The following is a 23,603-nucleotide window of genomic DNA, read 5'->3' as shown; positions in this document are numbered from 1 at the left end:
GTATTTAATAAAAGGATGCCAATCATTATGGCCAATGTGTTTTGGAGAAAAGCCAACCCGATCACACATAAATGCATATAAATAGTACGAGTGTGCAATGTCGTGGAATGTATACGCCAAAACTCATTTTGGCGTGCATATGATACGCTGTTTTTCGCGTGCATATGATACGCACTTTATGGCGTATATATGACACGCTCTTGGGTAGGTTTAGGGTGGTGGGGCGTAAAAATGACACGCGCTTGGGTAGGTTTAGGGTGGTGGGGTGGGGGGTTCGTATGTATAATACGCCATAAAATCCGTGTCAATGTGATCCCCCTCCCCCCCACACACACACTTCCAATTATTTTACTCCTGTCACCTGTCAAAACTTTCCATCTCTATCTTTAATCAGTCTAATCTGCTGCACATCCTTTCCATCTCTATCCCTCCGCCAACCGATACGCAACCCTCTCACCTTCCTTACTAATAACATTGCATACATGTCCTCATACGCTCTCTGTTTGGCCTTTGCCACCTCTATCTTAACCTCACGCTGCATCACCCTATATTTATGTCTACTTTCCTCTGTCCTCTCACTGTCCCACTTCTTCCTAGCTAACCTCTTTCTCTGGATACTCTCCTGGACTTCCTCATTTAGTCTCCTTGTCTTCTTTCCTCCTTCCAGATGACACACCTAGCACCTTTCTACCTGTCTCCCTGATTACTTTGGCTGTAGTAGTCATCTGGAAGCCCTTCCTGACCACCTAAAGCTTGTCTCAACTCCTCCCTGAAAACCAAACAGCACTCTTCCTTTTCCAACCTCCACCACTTTGTCTTCTGCTCTGCCTTTACTCTCTTCATCTTCCTCACCACCAGAGTCATCTTACACACCACCATCCTATGCTGTATAGCTACACTTTTTACCACTATTTTACAATCGCTAATTTCCATCAGATTACATAGTCCACTTGTGTGCTCCTGCCACCACTCTTATATGTCACCCTGTGTTCCTGCCTCTTGTGAAAGTACGTGTTCACCACAGCCATCTTCATATTTTTAGCAAAGTCTACCAACCTCTGTCCTTCTGGGTTCCTTTCCTGAAGACCAAACCTGCCCATCACTTCCTCGTCCCCACTATTCCCTTCCCCAACATGTCCATTCAAATCTGCCCCTATGATACCCTCTCACCTCTGGGACCAGTCTGCATCACTTCCTCCAACTCGCTCCAGAATCTGTCTTTCTCATTGTGCTTACAACCTTCTTGTGGAGCATAGGCACTAACAATATTCAACATCACACCTTCAATATCCAGCTTCAGACTCATCAACCTATCTGACACTCTCTTTACCTCCAGAACATTCTTCACAAACTCCTCCTTCAGCATCAATCCAACTCCATTTCTCTTTCTGTCCACACCATTATAAAACAATTTAAACCCTGCTCCAATGCTTCTAGCCTTGCTCCCTTTCCACCCGGTCTCCTGGACACACAGAATGTCAACTTTCCTCCTCTGCATCATATCTACCAGTTCTCTGCCTTTACCTGTCATTGTACCAACATTCAAAGTCCCTACTTTCAGTCCTAAACTCCTGCCCTTCCTCCTCTCCCTCTGCCTAAGGACACGTCTTCCTCCTCTAACACACTTTTCTCCTCTCCTCTTTGACTAACAGTAGCCCAATTTCCACCAGTGCCCTGAAGGTCAACGGCGGTTGTTGTTAACCCGGGACCCAACCGATCTGGTATGGAAGTCATATTCGTGATTCGCATAATGAATTTGGCAAAAAAATGTTTACGTCGGATGCCCTTCCCGACCAAGCCTGCAGCACTCCTCTCAGAAACTGAAGCTTTCGCGCCACGATCGCCCCCCGGTGGCCGGTCCCAGTATAGCCGCCTCTCTGTGTTTTCTAATGGACGCGAGGCAAACTAAACAATAAAATGACACTTCAAATATTTTTCCCCAAAATTAGTTTATGTCATTGAAGGCAGTTATCATCACAATGATATAATTTCAAGTGTTTGTTTTTAAAATAAAATTAGTTATAAGTTTAAAATAATTTCAAGTGTTCGTTTTTAAAATAAGTTTAGTTTTACTTAGTTATTTGATGTTATAAAAATGATGTCATGATTGACAGCTGAGATCAACAGCTTTTCTGATTGAAGTTGTCACTGAGGCACTAACAGACTTTTTTCAGGATTTTTGGGTGCAGATTGGAGCTTTAGCTTTGATTTCTACATTTTCATAACAGTTTATTTCACACCAACATAATTAATTGTTCTGCATCTGTGAGAATGTGGGCGGGTTTTTAATATTGCAGCTCTACTTCCTGCTCTCTACTGCACAACTCCGGTCCCGGAATCTCTACTGCACTGACCTGGTCACAAGATGTCAGCCCGGTGCAGGCCGTCTGAAAGCTTCAAATCTGCCAAGCGGAAACGGATGATTTTGCGTCGTCCATATTTTTTTACGGTTTATGTTCCTGACACAACCCTCTCTATTAATCCGGGTTTGGGACCTGGCACAAAAGGTAAACTTTTCAAAAGTACAACCTGAAATAGAAAGCTTTTGCAACATTGTACTACCGATAAAATGTTTTGGGTCATTAAGAATTTTTTATTGTTGTTTTTAGGAAAAAACTAAAAGAAATGAATGCATTTATTCAGCAAGGATGCATTCAATTGATCAAAAGGGACAGCAAAGACATTTATAATGTTACAAAGGATTCTATTCAACATATATGCTGTTCATTTGAGCTTTCTATTCATCAAAGAATCTTGAAAAAAAAATGACAGCTGCTTCCAACATTAATAATCATGTTTCTTGAGCAGCAAATCATCATATTAGAATGATTTCTGAAGGATCATGTGACACTGAAGACTGGAGTAATGATGCTGAAAATTCAGCTTTGATCACAGAAATAAATTATATTTTAAAATATATTAAAATAAGATAACAGTCATTTTACATAGGCCTAATAAAATAATTAAAATTAAATTAAATATATGCAGCCTTGGTGAGCATAAGAGACTATATATAATTATATTATATATGTGTGTGTGTGTGTGTGTGTGTGTGTGTGTGTGTGTGTGTGTGTGTGTGTGTGTGTGTGTGTGTGTGTGTGTGTGTGTGTGTGTGTGTGTGTGTGTGTGTGTCACTTATTTTATTCTTATTCTTCAAATCTTATCTTCAATCTTATATCTTATCAAATCTTAAGACTGTAGGCTATATTTTTCACACACTTTTCCTTAATTTTTTTTTCCCATAATAATTATTGATTATTTCAAGGGGTGGCTAATGACACAGCATTTTGGATATTTTCATGAACGGTAAAAGTTTGGGATCAAGGTTAATGCTAGATTAATGTTGTAAAACTACTATGTTTCGGGTCTGTGTTTACATCGTTTATACAGCCCCTCGGGTGTCCGGAGGGAGGCGTATCCAAGCATCTCTTCTCACTCTCACTAAGAGGAGGAGAAGCCAGACATTGCCCTTAACACGCTCGCGGAATAACTGTCGCGCGGGAAACAAAGGCTTGGCTGCTAGGGAGTCAGAAGTCGCGCGGCGCGCTCCATCCTGAAGCCCCATGTGAGACTGAGATCTGCTGCTGCAAAGAGACGCCAGAACACACTCACCGTCGGGTTGAGCGCCGCTCCCCGGAAAACAGACCCCACGTCTCCACCAACAGCCGTTTTTGCAACACGAGAGAATAACCGAATTAATGCCCATCACTAGATAGTAGTAGCTCAGTCATATTGATCGCCAGTATCGTTTACGCCTCCGAGCGGGGGTTTGTTTTTTTCTAAGCAGGCGCGAGAGACACATTCGCTATCGAAAGGCAACGGGTCTGACCACTGAGTAAGTATTCATTTCAGAACAATTGTTATTTTCCGGCGGGTTTTACTGTCTTTAGTTTCCTGACATCTCTGTTATGTTGTTATACTGTAGGCTTGGCATTGCAATGGCGCTTTAAATCGTCTGAATGTCTTGTATGGCTATCGTAATAACCGCGAAAATAACAGGATTGAAATGTAATGATGCAATGCGAAATAAGTGACATTTACCTCTTCGAAGAGAGTGCAGATTGTTTAATAAAATGGTTACGGTTTTCATCATTTGTTTACATAAATTATAAAGCAAGCCTTCTGTAATGGCTCAATAACACGCTGAGACATTTTGCAGCGCATCCCTTACAGCAGTACGTGCTCGGGTAAAGGAGAACCACATCTAGTAAAATACTGATGAAACTGGGTGGGATGATCCAATATGGCCGTGCAGACCTGCATTTAGCAGCATATGATGTTAAATATGTTGGTGTTTAATTGGATTTTGGTCATTTAATAGTTCGGAAATCTGAAAATAATTTCCCCGCGCGCGAAATCAAAATAGGCTTCTTCACTTCTGACAGGCTTCTGATGCGTTTTCCCTCCTGTCAAATCTCTCCACACCCACCGCGTCCATCGTGCGTTCATTCCCAGCTTGAAACGCTTTATTTTCGCCAAGGGCAAGATGAGGACCACGAAACGTTTTGTATTATACACATTTCGTAAATAGTTTGTAGTTTGTCTTTAATAACTGTGAATTGGAGAACCTCGCTTTGTGTTGAGAATAACAAGACGCACATGAAGGAGGAATGGGAGAGTGATGTCAACCCTATTACATATCCAATGCCAAAGCTTTGTCTGCCAAGTTTTCGCTTCCATGAACATTTAAGGCACTAGGTCATGGAAGCAACCAAAGCAGGATCCTGGAAAAAAAATCAATGAAGTGCTTCTGAAATTAGGGTAGGTGCTCTATAATGTGCATTATGAATTGTGCAAATAACATATGGAACATATGGAGCCTCTGTAGAAGGCTTTCTTTATTTTGTCCAGCTTTGGAAATAGAAAATTAGAATTCTGCTTGGAAGTGCTTGGAAATTTCTTATGAATAGTTTGAGAATAATTTAATTTATATATGTTTTATTAACAAATTTTAGGAGGAGCACATTCAGATAATTAACACGAGAGGAGCACATTCCGGTAATCAACCCAATTAATGAGATAAGAGGCACAGCAAACTTACCTGACAGTTTTCCAGCATCCCTCCACCTCCCCATCTCCTCAATTCCTATCCCAACCTGGGATGGGGGGATTACTCGGGGTTCGGGCCAAATTCTGAGCTTAGAGCCCTCCCCTTGGACAGCAGCACGCCAAATATGCATAAACTTTACCCTATGTAAGTGAGACCTCGTGAAAATTAAAACAAGGTCTGTTAATAACACTTGCTGAGGCATTCACATTTTTGTTTGTTGAGCAATTAAGTGTGAGAGGTATTGTTGTAATGTCTATATTGTCACGGCTAAAGGACTTCAGCGTTGCAACCTCTTGAAACTTACTCTTATCACATATTAAAAATGTTAAAGCTGACATGAAATGAAATTCCCATTTAAATCTATTGTGAATAATTCATCCATGCATATGTTTCATTTTAAAAAGCTTTTTTTGACCTTGTAATGTATAATCAGAATGCCATAAATGGACAATTTGGTGAAAATGACACGCTGAAATTTTCCCTTTTCCTTTTTCAATTTCCCCTGAAAGCTTGTGTATATTTTACTAACATCATCATTCATTCTGATTGCATTAATTCAGAAGCCAGGACAACATCTAGATGTTTTATAATGTCCAGCATAAATTGCATGTAGTCATACTTCAAACATGATTTTTGAAGCTGCTGATCTGGTTATAAAAATGCTTCTGACAGCTACTAAAACTTGCTCAAATTGTAAATGGTTCAATCAATAAGCTTCTAATAAGGGACACACAAAAATGTCTATGTCTGTTTTCCAAAACAGCAACCCTTATCTGCCTTGGCCCCCAGCCCACATTCCTTTTTAAGGAGCATTTATAATTTAAAATTAGAGACTATGTAAAATAGTATCTGATTCATTTAGATTTAGATTTAAAACCTGAGTAAACCTTTCCTTTAGCATACTCAGTGGCATGAGTGCATTAAAATATTTTGCATTGTTGCTTAAATATGGCATCTAGTATTATGCAAGTGGCTTTATGGTCACATGGGATCTGTCACTTCATGGGTGTGGCCATCTGGTCATCCAGCAGCATGGAGTCCTGACAGCTGCCCTGATCTGACACGGTTAAAACTGAACAGCTCTGGACTGTCACTGATGTTTTAACCTCTGACCTATATCTCATCCTTTCTCTATCAGAACTCTGTAGCAGATAATAGCCCATAACAGACTCTCCTCATTTACTCAAGCCCTTCCTGCTCACTCCAGCCGTTTTGAAAATATCTTAATGACTGCCACAAAACATGAGTGCACACTTAGTGACGCGCTTTTTCACAAATGGCCAATTTAGAGGAGACTTTTTACAACAGCTAATGTCCGTCTAAACATTTACGAAAGTGGTAAGTCATCTCTTACATCTCTCACTGTTAACCAGAAGGTCCAGTGAGAGAAATCATTGAAGTGTTTTGAACCAGCTATTAAGTGTGACCTACATTCTATATGCTTGAAATATATATGCATGAGCTAACATCTTTAGGAGGTATCCTCCCTTACTTTTCTTCTTCCCATGGTTGGTTGGGCTCTGGCTCATGGCATGTCTCAAGAAAAGGAGTGGATGAAACTATTGGTACCGTCCTTAACCGGCCAAGCTAGACCTTCTCAAAATCCTCATGTTGAAGTTTCTCAAGTCTCCCTCCCACATTCCTTGCAATCAAATAGCACTTAGTATGTAACACAGTCTGTGTTTCTGTCAGTCTGTGAGATGGTTTGGGTGGCCTTTTTGGCTCTTAGAGGATACGTTTTTTATAAAAAATTTAAAATTTTGTATCTTAACTGCCACTAGAAAGCTGCTAATATAGACTGTTTTCTTAAAGTGTTTTTTGCACTGCAACTGATTGAACGCCTTCCCCTTTATATGCACTGGTGGATGAAGTACAAGTCACATACCGGAGTAAAAGCACAGATACCCTAATAAAATATTACTCCAGTAAATGTATAAGTACTCATATCAGTTTCAGCACTATTCAGTAGTTAGCATTAAGAAAGATGTTCAATACATGATATAATCTATTTAAAAAATGTGGGAAAACAAAATTTGTGTAAATATGTGGCGACATTAATATATTATAAAAATACAATGTAGAGACATCACATGGGGCAAAATGTGTCAACATTTTGAGAGAAACATAGTACAAACATGCTAGTTCAATAATAATTGAAACTGCCTAATCAGAAACTGCTACATCAGGAAGATGCATATGCATTAATGTACGTCATATAACCTAAAATCACCTACCCCATACAGACAGTGATGCACAAATGTGGACAAGTACACATTTAAAGGGCACCTAAATGCCCCTTTTTACAAGATATAATATAAGGTTCAGGTGTCCTCAGAATGTATCTGCCAAGGTTCAGCTCAAATACTCCACAAATCGTTTATTATACCATGTTGTAAATGCCCATTTTTGAGTAGAAGGAAAATCATGCTGTTATGTGAAACATTGTGCTTAGTACGTTATTCGTCTTCTAACCAAACTTGGGTCTCCAGCCATCAAATCTTAAACTTGTCTGTCTAGCATGTTTACGCATTAGTTCAGTAGCCGGAGAGAAGCCGGTCTTTTGTGACTGTGCATGTCTACAAAACTAAAGCAACTAAAGCGGTCAAATGCGTTTTCACTTATCTCTGGAAGTGGTCGAAGGTGAACAAGCTCAAAATGTTTTATACCCTGTTTACATCTGTATTTAGCATCATGTGATCCAATCTACCACAATGCATCTTAATACCAGGTGTAAACAGGGCCAGTGAGTTGACTCAAGAACAGTTGCAATCGATCAGTCCAATTCGCAAATTAATTATTATTGTTAAATGTTATTTCTGATCCAATTCAGGAGGTTCAGTGTAAAGAAAAAGGACATCAATCTTTCATTTTAGGGGGGCGGCGATTTTATAATTTGAAATATGAGGAACGATATGCGTTTATAGAATGTAGAGAAGTAAAAAAGCGTGGTATTACGCTTAGGAATGAAGTTTAAAAAAAAGAAATGCTTTTTGTTCAGATGGTATGACTTGCTCAATGTTTTAGGCTATAAAATTGAGTTGTGTATCCTACTACATCCATTAAAATACCAAGAAATGACTCCCAGGAGAAATTCACATCACCATTCCTGCATTTGAGGAATGAATATGGGGTGTGTGTGTGTGTGTGTGTGATGGGTAGGTTTTGTAATTTTTTTGTAATTTGTAATTGGAACCCAATGCATAAATAGGACCTGACATTTGTCACAGCAACGTTTATTGCATATACACAAAAAGGAAGCCTTTGGTTGATGTTGTGGCATGTTTGTTATGCATTCGATTTACTCTGTAGAAATCTAGCCATGATTATCTATTGGCTGCTCTTTGTCACTTTTGGCATTTTAAACACTTTTGTTGGCTAGTCAGTGAACCAGTGAAAAGGTCACAGCATGGCTTCAGTGTGTTGCCCAGCAGTGGACTGGAGAGGGGAAACAAGCTGTTAGATAAGTGCACCCACACTGGAGAGTGGAGACTTCACAGATTGGATAAAGCTGGCCAGCGTTGTGTTTTTCCTGGATTCCCAAGTGCTTTTCCAATGCTGTCAATGAGATGTGGCGAAAGGAAATGGCTGCATGGTGTTGAAACTTTAAGTTTTTCCTCCTTCTTCCATTCCTAAAGCACTGATGCAGTGTTGTTTTAATTTGCATAGAGCTTTAGAACTAGTTAAATGTGTTGCCGATGAGTTGAAAAAATCCAGTAATGAAAGAGGATTATGAAACAATAATAACATTATCATGAGAATTATCTAAAGTGGCCAAGTTCAAAGGTGTCTGCTAGATGTTTAGTGTTAGTCATAAAAAAAATCTAGAAACATCATACAACAAGGAATTTTAACATTTGGATTTCCAGGGCTGGAAGAGTTATGGAATGTATTTCAAATATTGGTTAAAAAAAGGATTTTAACAGTAATCATTCCCTGGAAAATTAGTGGAATTTCATTGGTCAAATCGTGGGGCCCTGCTAGACCTTGAGCAAATGGTTATGCATGTTTTGTCAACTGTTATCGCTGAATCATTTGCTTATTGCTTTTGTTACAGTCCATGTTGCTCTACTTTTCATGAGTGGGCTTGCTCCATGAATCATCCTCGGCGTGATCTCAAGTGCTGCAATTGTGACTCTGCACTAGTGGTTTAAAATGCAGGTGTTAATGCAACATTGAGTGTTTCACACTGAGGAGTGGGCCTGGGGTGAGCTTGAGTTCAACAGTTATTTCATCATTCAACAGTTAATCCTTTGGTCTCAATGTACAGAAGTAAATCACTTAAGCTTTTGCTTAGATTTCATGTTCCATGTATGATCATTTCCATTGTGAGTGATTCTTTAGGTCTGTATTTAGAGAGAGATAACATATCGACAGACACTCCCTGTGAGTGAGCGAACATGTGACTGACTCTGCTCGGGTGGGCCATTGAGATCACTAATCAGCTGGATGACTCTCCCCTACAGCCATGTTCAGGAGAGAAGCTCTTTCTCTGTGGACCAGCGCAAAACCCTGCAGTAAAACAGGCTTTGACAAAAGACATCATTGTGCCAGGTTCAGCATGGCCTTCCACTGCCCATCTTCTCATTCCATGGTTGACCTCTTTTTTACCCATGTGTCCCTTTTCCTTTGATATTTTGTTCTAAGTTTCCTCAATCCTTGCATTGTATGCTTTGCCTCCCTCTCATAGGATGCCCATCAATGTAGAAAACAAGCATATAACCACCAAAATGGATGGTCATGTTTTGACTGCTTGTATTGATGTTTTTGCTCAACCTTGCAGCCATATTTTAAATGCAAAGAAGAGTTTTGGTTTCTCTTTTACAGTATTCATATACCCATATCAAAGTCATACTGAACTAGTGGAACCAATAGATTATAAAGCATTTTCTTTATAATCTCTCCAGCAACATTGGTCTTCCCTCAGCTTTATGTTAGAGTTCTGGAATCAATTTAGAGAGGAATGCAAAGGCCTGTTAACAGTTTTGAAATTTGCATGCCATTCATAACTTCTCCCTTCATCGCTGCTGGACTGGTGCGCTGGTCGCTGCTGTGAAAAAGATTTGCAATAAAAATCGTTGCATATCTGAAGTTTGATTTCTGAAAAGAGAAGAAGAGCTGCCCACTTCTTTCATCGATTCCTATCGATCTGATTTCCCTCGAAGGAGAGAAGTGCAAAGCACTATTGACAGGCTGAGGCTGCCCTCATATTTTACAGGAGCGCAGCATGTGTAGATATAAAACAGGGTCCATCTGTAATGCATTGTGAAAGTGTACAACATGTTAGTTCATTTGTGCAGGTAAAGGAACACAAAGTCTTCAATAAGAAATTATGATTGTGTGTGTCTAAAGATCAGGCAGGGTTCTGGCCATATATTATTGAACAAAAAAATATATATATTGAATGCTTTGAAGAACGGCTATGGTTTCAGGTTAATGGAAAGTGATCCTAATTACTCCATAACTTCTGTTGTGTCGTCTGGTTTATCAAAAATGTAATTTCTCTGCATTCTTTGCAGGATGTCGGAAGCTTTGTCACAGGAAGAAAGACTTCGGGCCATTTCTGTAAGTTACACTAATACACTAATTACACTAATTTGTATGTATTTATTTAAGGACAGCTATTATTATTAGAAGGAGTTATTAGGACAGCTAATTAAAAGTGATTGATGATTAAAAAAAAAAGAATTTCATTATTGATTAGTCTGTACACCAGGCATGGAAATAAGTAATAGCAGTTCTATCTGAAAATGCATTTAAAAATCACAGAACTGTGGGAAAAGTGCATGACCAAGGTTATAGTAAGTATTGGGACAGATGTGGAATAATGAATAATAATAATGAATTGAATATACACTACTATCTGATAAGTTTGATCAAAAAAGTTTTTTTCTTTTATTCGGCAAGGATGCATTAATTGTTCAAAAGTGACATTAAAGACATTTATAATGTTTCAAAAGATTTTTATTTTAAATAAATGCGTTAAAAATGCTTCAAAATTATCAATAGGATCCTGAAATCCTTTTTTTTTTTTGAATTTTAATATTTTAAATTGTAATAAGATTTCACAATATTACAATTTTATTGTATTTTGATCAAATAAATGCAGCATTGTTTAGCATAAGATACTTTTTATGCTAACGTAGGCAAACTTTGGTCTCTTTATTAGAATAAAAACATTTTGCCGACCCCAAATATTTAAACGGTAGTGTAGACCAAAAATATATCATAAAACCATCAAAATAAATTAATAAGCCTTATTACATATGATTAGCACTTTCAAAATTAAATTTTTGTGAAGAAAGTTCCTCATTATGCTGCTTGGTTGTAATAGTTCTATTATATATATTAATCGCACAGGATCAGCTTGTCAGGATACAGATCAGATGCATAGAAGGCCATAGAAGGCCTAAAGTGATGTTTGTCTCATGAGGCATTATGCTCCTACAGTATGTTAATGACCATCTATAACGGCTAATGCATGTCCAGCCATCAGCACTAAAGCACTTCTGTGTGTTAAATTATTGATGGGCTTAGCATCGTTTTCTGAACAGCCAGACTAATGTTGCCTTCAGCTGTTCCTCTTCATCCGTCTTCTGAGAAGTGAAGACTTCCTGAATGAATGTGCATGGTCAAGAGTTTTATTGGGAGTTGTGCTTTTTAGTTTAATAAAACTCTGGCCACAATATGTTCAGCAGAGAACAGCATTCTGTCCTGTTTTAAAGCTTGTCATTGGAAGGTTTTAGATCGAGTCAGTCAATGAGCTTCAGTCTTTGAGACTCTGAGCTTCACCTTTCAGTTTTGCATCACCCAAAAGCTGCACTATACATTAGTTTAAAAAACGTTCCTTGACTGGACCTGTTTATTAAATAACATTGTGATAAAGATAGAACTTTCTGGTGTTATGGAGGTCAGTATGTTTTATATTTACTTTAGTCACTGTCGCTATGGCACTATTACAGGTGTTATCTGCAGCTACTGTGAAAATAGATTATTTCAGCTAGTTGCCAAATTATTTTATGTACTAAAATAACAAAAAAATACATCTGAAAAAAAGAAAACTATATAGACATTAAAACAAATTAAAACTAATAAAAATGACAAAAGTACAACAAATGGTTAAAGCTTTAAATGAAATGGAAAACAAATTAACGTATTAATAATACTAATAATATCTCAACATAATTGTAACTATAATCCTATAATAATGGATTATTTATGTTTCTTTAAATCAGTTTTGTTAACTGAGATTTGCACAGAAGTTATTTGATTTTGTCAAGTGAAAAAATATATCTTTCAGCAGTTTCATATTCTGTCTGTTTTTAGGAGAAGAGAAAGAGGGATGCTGAGATTGAGAACAAAAGAAGACAACTGGAGGATGACCGTAGACAACTCCAGCATCTCAAGGTATTAATACATAACAGCTGATATGTTTTCAAGAGCAGAGCAGGTGTGTGTTTTCCACTGTCACTGTGCCATCATTCAGACTGCCGTCAGAAGCTTTCACCCAGAGGTTAAGGTTCAAGTTGCTGAAAGGAGAGGGGGAGTTTTAACAGCAGTTTCCTGTTGGAGGGGTCAAGGGAAAATATCTGTATCCTCCCTTTAAGTAAGGTTCTGCCTTGTTATGGCAAGTCAGGCCCTCTCACACATTTTCAGTTCATGTACATTCTCTGGAATCATGAGAGCCATTAACTTTTTATTACCATTTTTAATGAAAGCATTTAAATTAATCCTCAATCTATGTACAAGACAGTTGTCATAGCAACTGTTTGCCTTGGTAAAAAAACATTGTTAAAGCTGCAGTCTTCATTTTGTCAACCGCTATAAAGGTACCAAATGGAAGAGCATTTTTCATTGTTTCCAAAGCAAAAACACAGCTTCACTCCATTCTGTTTAGACCTAAATTTTAGTTGTCTCTGCACATTAAGCCTGAAACACATTGTAAACCCTAATTAGATGAGTCCAAGGGCGTAGGTTTGGTTTTGACATGGAGGGGACTTTAGGATGCTTTCACACTAGCACTTTTGTTTCGCACATGGGTTTGATTGACGTCAGAGTTCGGTTCGTTTGGATGATGTGAACACTGTCTTCCGAATTGGGGTGCGCACCCGCGAAACGTACCCGAGTCTGCTTAAAAAGGTGGTCTGGGGTTTGGCTAATGTGTAGTCTTGTATAGTTCGTTGCTGATGTGAATGCAATCGTACTAAATCGCGGAAGTGAACCACTATTAATGACGAATGATTTGATAAAAATGTGCATTTTGTGTGTGTTTCACTGATTTACCTGACGAGTGTCACTAACATACTGCAAACAGAGAGCTGTAGATCTAATTTCTGCTCGTCGTCTGCTTTCTTTAGAGCATTTGCACTACATTCGCAAGTACCGTATTAGGTACTGAAGCTCTGGTAACAAAACCAATGGTTTAAAAACAAAAATATAAAAGTGACGCGAGCAACGCTATGCATTTCGTCCTACGCTCGCTGTCGTTACTAAGCAAAACGGGTAAACAGCTGCTGCTTTGATGACACGAACGAACCCCGATTCTGATCCAAATAATATAATATGAACACAGTCCAGCTGGGGCAGGAGGAGGGGTGAGCGATCGAACTCGGGTTCAGTCCATGCAATTGAACCAAGTGTGAAAGCACCCTAAAAGTCCCATTCATAATAGACTTTTGACCACAATATCGTGTCATCTAAAAGCTTTATTTATATGGTAACCAACCCATTTAGTGTAATTTTGATTATGTAAACCAACAACATCACAATTTAGCTTTCTATTCTTCATGAGGGTATGTAAACAAGCATACATTCATAACTGACAAAAGTATTCAGCATTATTCAGGGATTGACATTCAAATTTTAGTAACACTTTAGAATAATGGTCATTAGTTAACATTAGTTAATGTATTAACTAACATGAACTAACCATGAGCAGTACATGTGTTACTGTATTTGTTCATCTTTGTTAACGTTACTTAAAAAAAAAAACAGCTGTACTTGGTTTGTTCATGTTAGTTCACGGTGCATTAACTAATGTTAACAAGATTTTAATAAGGTTTTAATAAAGATTTTAGTAAATGTTGAAATGAACATTAACAAAGATAAATAAATGCTTTATAAGTGCAGGTCATTATTAGTTCATGTTAAAGCGGGGGTGAAACATCCTGCCGTTTCATGCATACGGAGCTTTTTACACTGTTAAAGACTTGCATTCCCCTACTAAACATAGAAAAAGTTTCAAAAACTAAGTTGGATGTTTGATGGAGTATTTCTGTGTCAAAAATACTAGTTTCGATTTCTCACAAGTTTCAGAGAGTTTTTTTCGAGAATGAGTCCACTTGACGTCAACAGGGTGGAATGTTCTTGTATGGGCCGTACGCAGGGCCGTGTTAAGCCTTTGCGGGGCCCTGGGCTAAGCTTTTGCGGGGCCTTTGCCCCCCCCCCCCCCCCCCCCAATACACCCTTAAATGCCACAACACAATACACGTTTAAGCAACGTTTTATTCAATTAATCACTTTATATTTACTTATTATTTATTATATATTACGTTGCTCATGCAAGTGGCAAAATCAGTAAACAACACGATCGTGTATAGTTAATTTATTAATGGAGCATGCGATCTTTGGTGTGTGTTTAAATACATTTGTTTAGCTGACCTTATGTGTCTGTTTGTTTATTGAACCACACATAAACCATTTACTAAGCAAATGGGCTTTAAATACATACATACACTAAACGCATACACACAAAAATGTCAAAATGTCTTTTTGGAGAGTATTCACGTCAACACAGTGGGTTATGTCTTAAATAAATGTACACAGTTGAGAAAGAAAATGTGTGTGTAACAGTATATTGGATCCGTGCAATAGCTCTTAAAGGGACAGTACCTGCTGCAGTCATTCATGATAAAAAACAAATGACAAAGGAAAATCACTCACTGACCTTAACTGAATAACTTAAGCAGATTTAATAAGGTTAATCTATATTTAATGTGCACAGTAACTTAATTATTTTGAGGAACTTTTCTTACATTAGGTAACCTGGTATGAGTTTTTGCTGAAGATTCGATAATTGTGAAATTTCACTGATATTTAAAATGACTCATATCATGAAATAGGTTAATATCACCCACCAATAAGCTTGTTAAATAAAAATTATTTTAATATTGACCAACAATAATTGGGATTATGATTTTTGTCGTAATCGAGCCCTTTGCATCACTTTGTTTAATTTTTTTTAATGAATTGGACCAAACAAAGATGATTCTGAAAGAATACTATTATAAAATACTTCTGACATCGCTGACGAAAAATAATTAGCTGATGAAATGTGTTTACCTATTGTAGAATTAACAAATGTTACAGTCTTGATTCTTGAGTTACAGTCATGCAAACCTGATGCAAAAAAACACATGTTTTTTGCCATTTTTGAAATGTCACGGCTGGGATATAATGAAACAAAGTATGATAAAAAGTAAAACAATTTTTTACAACTAAACAACTAATAGACAACTAAACAACTAATAGACCTACCAGTCTCTGTGTAAGAATAAAATAATGATGCTTCCATCTTTCTAAAGTAATCTTTACACTCCACTAATTTGGCTCCAAATATCAGTTAAAAATGGTAATTTGACCCCCATCTACAAAATAGTGGATTATTCAGTAAATTTACATCTGTGACATTTAATATTTTGGCTTTCACTGCTATTTATGTGTGTCTTTGTATGGAAAAATCTTTAAGAAAATGAAAAATTTGAGCCGGAAAAGTTTCTAAAACTTTGACCCTATTGACTATGATAAGATTGCTTTATCAATAACAACATGGAGAAAGTATTAAAAAAAACTAATAATAATATACTATAATACTAATAAACACAAGTAGATAAATGTATTTTGACAGATCAGAACCTGCACACATCCATGAACTACAGACACTCATGCATATTTAATCATGGTCATAGATATTGTGCAATAATACATTATGTGTAATATTTATCATTTGACAGCAGCTAAACAATCAGCATGTTTTTATAAACAGTTCATTAATGAGTGTATATATAGCATATGTAATTCTTTTTATGATTATTACCATGGTTATTTTCATCATTTAGGCCAAAATATAAAAACTACTAAATTTATGCACATCCTAAAGTTCCCATGTCTGCTGCAGAGGACCCATGGTCAAAAATAGTTAGCCTGCGTGCCTATCCTCATCTCCCAAATATCCGGCAAGGCGATTGTTTCCCTTTTGTTATCTGCCACAACGTGATATTTTTTGTTTGTTAGTTTTATACCTGCTATTGTTTTTTTGCATAAGGGATTTTGCTCAATAGGGAACAATGGAACAGGCCTTAGTTTCCTACTGAGCGAGACTCAGATCCTTTGTCCTCCCCTCTGTGCTGGGATTGTATTGCGTGTGTGTGTGGATGGGTGTGAACATGTGGTGATGTCAGCATGTCTGTCACCACGCCAGAATTTGCGGTCACAAAGCCAGAGTGGAGGGTGGGGGCTGAGGGACGTGAAGGAGAGCAGCAGAGGGTCAGTTTGGACTGTTTTAAATGTGGACAGTTAAGTCACAAGATATTTTATGAAACTGAGTAACTTGCTGCCAATTCTGTGAGAAGGATTACGTTTGATACTGACTCAGTCTTTTAAGAAAGCAAAACAACTAATGTCAAAGAGTGTTTTTCCAGACTGCACACAAAAATGTCAGTAATTGCCTCGGTCTTTTTTAGTTCATGTGACTGTGCTTTTTTCAACACATGGCTCTTTTTGACATTCTGCGAATCAGTTTTTCTTGTGAATTTTTTTTTTTTTTTTTTTTGTGTGTGCATTCAGTAATATTTTTTTAGGTAATTTGCCTTTATAATAATTGCACAAATATTTTTTTTGCAACTATAATATCTTTGAGGATAGTAATGATAAAACAGGTTCCAGAAAGACTTGCTATAAGGAGCCATGTTATGTTTCCCAGTGCAATACAGTGATGGATCCTGTGCTGCTTGTGTGGGTCACTGTTACTGATCACTTCTGCTGTCTTCTTCTTTTTTTTCTTTTCTTTTTTTTACCATTCTCTTCCATCTTGTCTAGCTGATTAGGTCACTTGTTTGTCCATTGACCTTTTTCCTCATGCTTTTGTTATTTTCATGGTCTTGACCTCACCTTCCCCCTCTTTCTTTCATCCCACTCTAGTTTTTTTTCTTTCTTTTTATTTTCTCCTCCAGAGGTCTGTCTGAATTAATCTTTCAGATGTTCAGCCTTGCAGCGCTCAGACACTACTGTCTGTACAGTAGACAGTGTAAGAATGAAAGAAGGAAGAAAAAAGAACAACCTCATATAATTATACAAGTTTTTTGATCCATACTTATTGATTTATTTATTCTCATATAATGTCATTTCAACCTTCATCTCAGCCTCCTTATTTTGTTCTTTATGAAAAAACAAACAGGTGTTATCAAGCGCTCTGTGATGTTTCTCTTGGGGTTTGCTTTATCATGGGTCTTGAGTTCACTGTTTGATGTTCAGCAGATGTTGGTTTTTATCTGCTGCAGGTTTAACAGCCTCTTCTGTCTCTGCTGCACTAGAATAGAAACAGCACTGTTGGCAGTGTCAGTTTGTAATGCTAAACTAGTTTTTCTTAAATAAGTGTCTTATTCCATTGATGACTTGTGCTCAATGAGAGGGATGTTTTTGTTTTGTTTTTTACATTTTGCTTTCTTAATGTGACATTTCCTAATGAAACGTAGGGCAGTCTTTGTTTTTTATCTACAGTTACATTGAGAAATCAATGTTAAGTGGTCTCTTAAAAGGGGTGATGAATTGAGAAATCAACTTTCCCTTGAGCTTTTGTTATATAAAAGGTCATGGTAATATAAGAATATCCTGTAAGTTTCAGAGCTGAAAACTTCTTTGTTAGTAAAAGAAAAGCTTTTATAGACACCAGGCCCCGCAAACGATCAATTTCAGAATGTGCCTCATCCTTACGTAATCGTGTGGCGAAACTCCGCCTCTACAGAATAATAAGCGCGTCTAATTCAGTAGCCCCGCCCTCCGACTCATGGAGCCGTTCGGATTGCACAAGCCAGCAGCAATTAACATGCTGAAGATTACAAGATATTGTGCTATTCCTGGTTGTGGAAGAACACAGTCACTACATATAAGCTTCTTCGGATCCTTATATTAGGAATGTGCGGTTGAACTTGTTTTTAATGAAGTTCCAGCTGACGTGGGAAAGACATTATACGTGTTTTCGCTTCATTTCACTGCGGAATCATTTGTAAACATCTCAGGTCAACACTGGATTTGCAGACATATTGAGATTAAAGTACAATGCTGTTTCTTCTATATTGGATGTGACAGGAATGGCGCAGCAAACTTATGTGAGTGAAACGTGTTTTTTTATGTGATAGTATTGCATTGGTATTAGACTCGGACATGTAAGCCCGTCGGCAGGCGGTGATTCTTAAATAAGGAAATAACATTCCTTTCTTGATCTACGTACGTTGTTCACTCTCTTGACGTGATATATGAAGGGCGCACGTGTGTGTGTGTGTGTGTGTGTGTGTGTGTGTGTGTGTGTGTGTGTGTGTGTGTGTGTGTGTGTGTGTGTATCACGAACCATTCTGCTTACTACACCGCAATAAGATAATGGAATCTACAGCGCACATAATGAACGGATGCCCAGCGTTCAAAGGACTTTACATCGCGTGCCACGTTTGCATTGTAAACACAATGGCTCAAGAACTGCATAAAGTTTTTGGACAAAGTGTAATACATCCAAATAAGACTGTTCAAACCAGCTGGTTCTCAAATCTGAATGATAATAATATTAACTGTCTTCAAAGTGTCCTTAGGGAACACCCAAATACTCCAGACATTGTAGTCGTTAATGAACTTTCTAAAAACATTCTGATTCTCGAAGTGGGCTGTTGTTTTGATGCTTACATGGACTTGTGTTTTTCTGAGAAAATGTTAAAATACCAACCGTTAGCAAATGCTATGGCATTGTGTGGCTACAGGACCAAACTGTGGCTACAGGACCAAACTTATTTTGGGTAGTTTAGGACATGTGCATAGATTATGTGTCAGAGGCTTGCAGATTGCTGGACTGAGTAAAAAGAGCTCTAAGCAAATAGCCAGATATTGCTCTGTGTCAGTGATCATAGGCAGTCTGCATGTTTGGAGAAGACAATGTCATCTTTATCCATTAACTATTGATAAATTTTGCTTAGAAACGTGACTGTTTGCATTGTCTGTATTGTCAGGTTAAACATGATAAGCTCTTTGTCAATATTTGGATGCTGTGTTGGTTTAATCAGTGTTTGTCATTCCAAATAAAAAAAATAAAAGTGTGTGTGTGTGTGTGTGTGTGTGTGTGTGTGTGTGTGTGTGTGTGTGTGTGTGTGTGTGTGTGTGTGTGTGGCTGGTTCGTGCTTATATCCACCGATCAGGTGGGATAAAAATAATATTCCAATCAATTACGGCCCAGGTGGATAAGAAATAAATCATTGTGTTTGTTTGATAAAGACGTTTACGAGCCCCGTGATAGAGAGAATCATTCCGTTTGCTGCTTTCAAAACAATCCCTCCCTCGTGAACTGATGGGGGAGCAGAAACTTATTAAATATGCAAATCTTATCCAATCCTAGCCGTGGACATTTACTTTCAAGTCTCCAGTGCGGCACGCCCATCAAAACCTATCGTTCAGGAGAGAGCCTCAAAACCAGTGTAGAAAATAGCCTTAATAGCCTACTTATTATGATGTTTTTGAATGTAAAAGCCACACAAACGTCATTAGTTGACCTCAGACAACAGTATAATTTTTTTTTAGAAACCAGTTCATGACACCTTGAATTTTTTCCATTGACTGTATATGACAGGTGACTGGAATGGGTCGAGATTTCTAAGAACACACACACAATAGGCATCCAGTGTGCCAGGATGCCTTGCATTGCTAATTGTGGTCCAGTGCCATCTGTAGTGCCACCTATGCTTGTACCCGAAATATCTTCCATGCCTGTGCCAGAAAAGGTTCTTTTCAGACAGCAATGGTTTATACTGCTCCTGCCATTGTAACCCTGCTGTCTGTTTCTTACTAACTTGGGCTAGAAGCTCTGTCAGGAAGTCCTGTCTTAGCAGGCGCCTGTCAAAATGTTTCACTATCCAGAAATGTGCAGAGTGTGCATTAGCTGCCATGGAGAATGCCCTAAAGTGAAAAACTAATGGATAGATAATAGTCACGTGCTACACTAACCTTAATGGCCCAGATGTGTTTACGTGATCCGCACAATAAATCAGACTGCGATAATCTCATTTTCAAGAGCTCATTTTGTTAATATTCTGCAATCAGGAACCATTATATATATATATATATATATATATATATATATATATATATATATATATATATATATATATATATATATATATATATATATATATATATATATATATATATATATATATATATATATAATTTTTTTTTTTTACTGTTCAAAAGTTTTTACTGTTTGATAGTTTTGAAATAAGTCACTTATGCTAACCAGGGCTGCCTTTATTTGATCATAAATACAGTAAAACTGTCACTAGAAATCCTTAAGGACATCATCTATTTGAAACAAATCTTTTGTAGCAGTATAAATGTTTTACTGTTACTTTTGATTATTTAATGCGTCATTGACGATTTTTTTTATTTTTATGTTACTGACCTCAAACTTTTGAACAGTAGTATGATGTGTATCAGTAGGAAATATCAGTTTACATTTCCAAACATTCTTTTTTTGCCATTAATTGTAATAATCCAGTGAGATTGTTGTATGAACAAGGAGTCTGACAACAGCAGGTTATGCTCCACGGATTACATGAAAAAACAGAAAAGGACAGAAGAACTGCAGCAACATCTTTAAGATGTTTGAAGAAACCTGCCTGCAAAGCTCCAGTTCTGTGAAGATTTAGGCACTTGTTTAGAAATGCTGTAAAGAGAGGATGCTTTCAAAAATAGTTTTTTTATCAATAAACTTTTATTAACTAAATGAAATCAATATTTGCTGTGATCACACTTTGTGTTTAAAACAGCTTTTGTCCTAGGTACACTTGCATTTACAGTTTTTCAGGTAGCTTTGATCAGATCTCTGCGTGGATCATACCGACTGTTGTCAGACTTCATGTGCATACACAAATCTCACTGGATTATTAAAATTAATGGCAAAAGGAATGTTTGAAAATGTAAACTGATATTTCCTACTGGCACACTACAGCAAAATATATAAATTATTGGCTTAAACCCATTTTCTTGTGAGAATGCAAATGTGCCAAAGACGTTTGCAGATGTTTTGAGATTTTTTTGATGTTAGATGTTGTTTACGTGATGTTAACTTTTCTAAAAAGAAATCTGTTTTGACAGTCAAAGGCATTGAGAGAGAGATGGCTGTTGGATGGAGCGCCATCCAGTGGAGAGGACGAGGCACAGAAACAACTACAAGAGGATGAAGCCAAGACCAAACTTCTGGAACAGACCATCCTCAGGTTAAGACCAGACATTTAGCATTTTTATACTGCATGCATACATTGCTGCATATTGTTAATGTTAAGTTCTAAAATGTTTTATTAACAGACTAGAACAGGAGATTGATGAGCTTGAAAGTGGCGTTCCTTTGAATAAAGGAGATAAACAGGGCAATGAAAATGTAAGATATAAAGTTTGCTTACATTTTTTTAACTGTAACTGCATATCTGTTAAGTTTAATTAAGGTTTTAATGTCAATGATAATACTGACTTTCTATCATATGTCCTCCCTGCTAGGCACCTGATGGTCCAATGAAGGGTGAGTGTCAAAATACTTTTTATTTTAATATTTTGAGTTACACAAAATGGAGTATGAAATATGATTGCCTTGTTTCAAACAGTTCAGATCAGTTTGTTTGTAATTATGGTCACTGTGTAATTTTACTGTGGTCATGTAAAAGAGCCACCGGGTCAAACAGAATTCAGGAAACATTCATATTATAGGCTTATTAATAAATACTAAAGGGCAGCTTCTGAAAAATAAAAACTCGTATTAATTTAAACTGAATAACTGGTTATTCACACTTGGCATAAACATTAGTGAAAGCTAAATGAGTCTCGTTCTCTGTCCCCAGCAGTTGAGAATGGCATACAGCAGCCCAGCCCTAATGCAGATCAAAACAGCAAGAAACAGATCACAGGCATTGAGGCAAAGCTGCAGTGCACCAACCCTGATGTAGCCATTGAGAACGCCAGCGCAGAGCATCCCGTCACCATGGTGTTCATGGGCTACAAGAATGTAGAGGATGAGGCCGAGACCAAGAAGGCACTGGGCATAGAGGAGACAGTCAAAGCTGAATTTGTGGTCATTGAGGATGGCGAGAACAAATGTGGAAACGAAGGAGCCAAGGAGGACCAGGCCCCACCGAACGGCAGTGCCTCCAGTCCTGACAAAGCTCAGGACGAGGCCAAGAAGGAGGAATCGAAAGAAGAGGGCAATTCAAAAGAAAAGCAGCCGTGCAAGTGCTGCACGGTCATGTGAGCGCGACCGCTCACCCTGAAGTTTAGACTCTGGCAGAAAACTGACCCCCTGATCATAACGCAACAATGTATAAGTATACCCTGTATACTTTGAATTAACTTTTGTTGTCTAGTATGTATTTCTTTTTTTATTTCTATTAATATTTTTCTATATTTCTGTCTTGACATTTATATATCTATATATACATATATTTTCATTTTGTAATGAAGTCCAGTATTTTACTTGTTGAAGAACTGAAAAATGAGGACCACAACAGACTCCACTTTAGACAACGAGTTAAAAGCATATCTTTGTGGCCCTCAAGCTTATTTTGTTTTAAGAAAAAATAAGATGTACGTCTCAATATATGAACTAGCTATTTATCTTCTGTATACATTTGTGTTCCTAAGATATTACTTTATTACTGAGAAGAAATTATTATATTGATATTACAATGTTATGCTTGTAATATATATTTTAAGCATTTTGCTTTGTTTTTAATATTATTATAAAAATTGTATTTCTTTTTTTGCCAATCATCTCAGACCACTGTGAACACTGGTACATGGAGTGTAGTCTTCGTCCACAGTCATACATTCTGCATTACACCTCATAGTAGGCCAATATGTTTGTAAATATGATCCAGTTATTTATGACTCTTCATTCTATGATATAATACATTTAATAATTTTGTTTCAAATAGGCTGCTGTAATTATCCCCAAAGGCCAATTATAACCACAGCAGCTATCCGCTTTAACAGTAAATCACGTTTTATAGACCAAATACTATTTACAAGATAACCCATTTTAAACTCATTCTCTTTTCTACATGAAGGATGACATGGTTAGGTATAATTGTAATCATTTTTTTTTTTTTTTTTGAAAATGTAATAACATTGCAATGCCTCATATATGTAGTCCATACTATTAAAATGCATTCTTACAGTAAGTAAAATATATCTTAATACAATTATTTTCTTTTCTTTTGGGGGGGGGGGGGGGGGGGGGGTTGCATTGTTTGAAGTT

At 37.3% G+C, this 23,603-nt stretch overlaps 1 protein-coding gene across 2 annotated transcripts; it reads left to right on the top strand.

The window, feature by feature from the left end:
• Positions 1-3,422: 3,422 nt before the first annotated feature.
• Positions 3,423-23,548, top strand: palm1b (paralemmin 1b). Of its 2 annotated transcripts, none has more exons than XM_067453724.1 (7): positions 3,423-3,835; positions 10,567-10,612; positions 12,374-12,454; positions 21,455-21,576; positions 21,665-21,737; positions 21,854-21,875; positions 22,195-23,548. In XM_067453724.1, the coding sequence occupies exons 2-7, from the start codon at positions 10,568-10,570 to the stop codon at positions 22,596-22,598; spliced, it is 747 nt and encodes a 248-aa protein (XP_067309825.1). In that variant the 5' UTR covers positions 3,423-3,835; position 10,567; the 3' UTR covers positions 22,599-23,548. The 2 variants fall into 2 exon arrangements, with proteins under 2 accessions (XP_067309825.1, XP_067309824.1); XM_067453723.1 differs by having other exon boundaries at positions 3,424-3,835; positions 22,192-23,547.
• The last annotated feature ends 55 nt before the right edge of the window (positions 23,549-23,603 follow it).

Source organism: Pseudorasbora parva, chromosome 9, assembly GCF_024679245.1.
Source record: "Pseudorasbora parva isolate DD20220531a chromosome 9, ASM2467924v1, whole genome shotgun sequence".
Classification (NCBI taxonomy): domain Eukaryota; kingdom Metazoa; phylum Chordata; class Actinopteri; order Cypriniformes; family Gobionidae; genus Pseudorasbora; species Pseudorasbora parva.
Note: the sequence above shows the minus strand (reverse complement) of the source record. Positions and strands in the feature narration are given on the sequence as shown.

Bases quoted from the DNA above. Each gene is read 5' to 3' on its own strand.
- palm1b (XM_067453723.1), top strand. From the start codon at position 10,568: ATGTCGGAAGCTTTGTCACAGGAAGAAAGACTTCGGGCCATTTCT. The intron at 10,613-12,373 runs GTAAGTTACACT...GTCTGTTTTTAG, and splicing joins AAAGACTTCGGGCCATTTCT to GAGAAGAGAAAGAGGGATGC. The intron at 21,738-21,853 runs GTAAGATATAAA...CCTCCCTGCTAG, and splicing joins ATAAACAGGGCAATGAAAAT to GCACCTGATGGTCCAATGAA.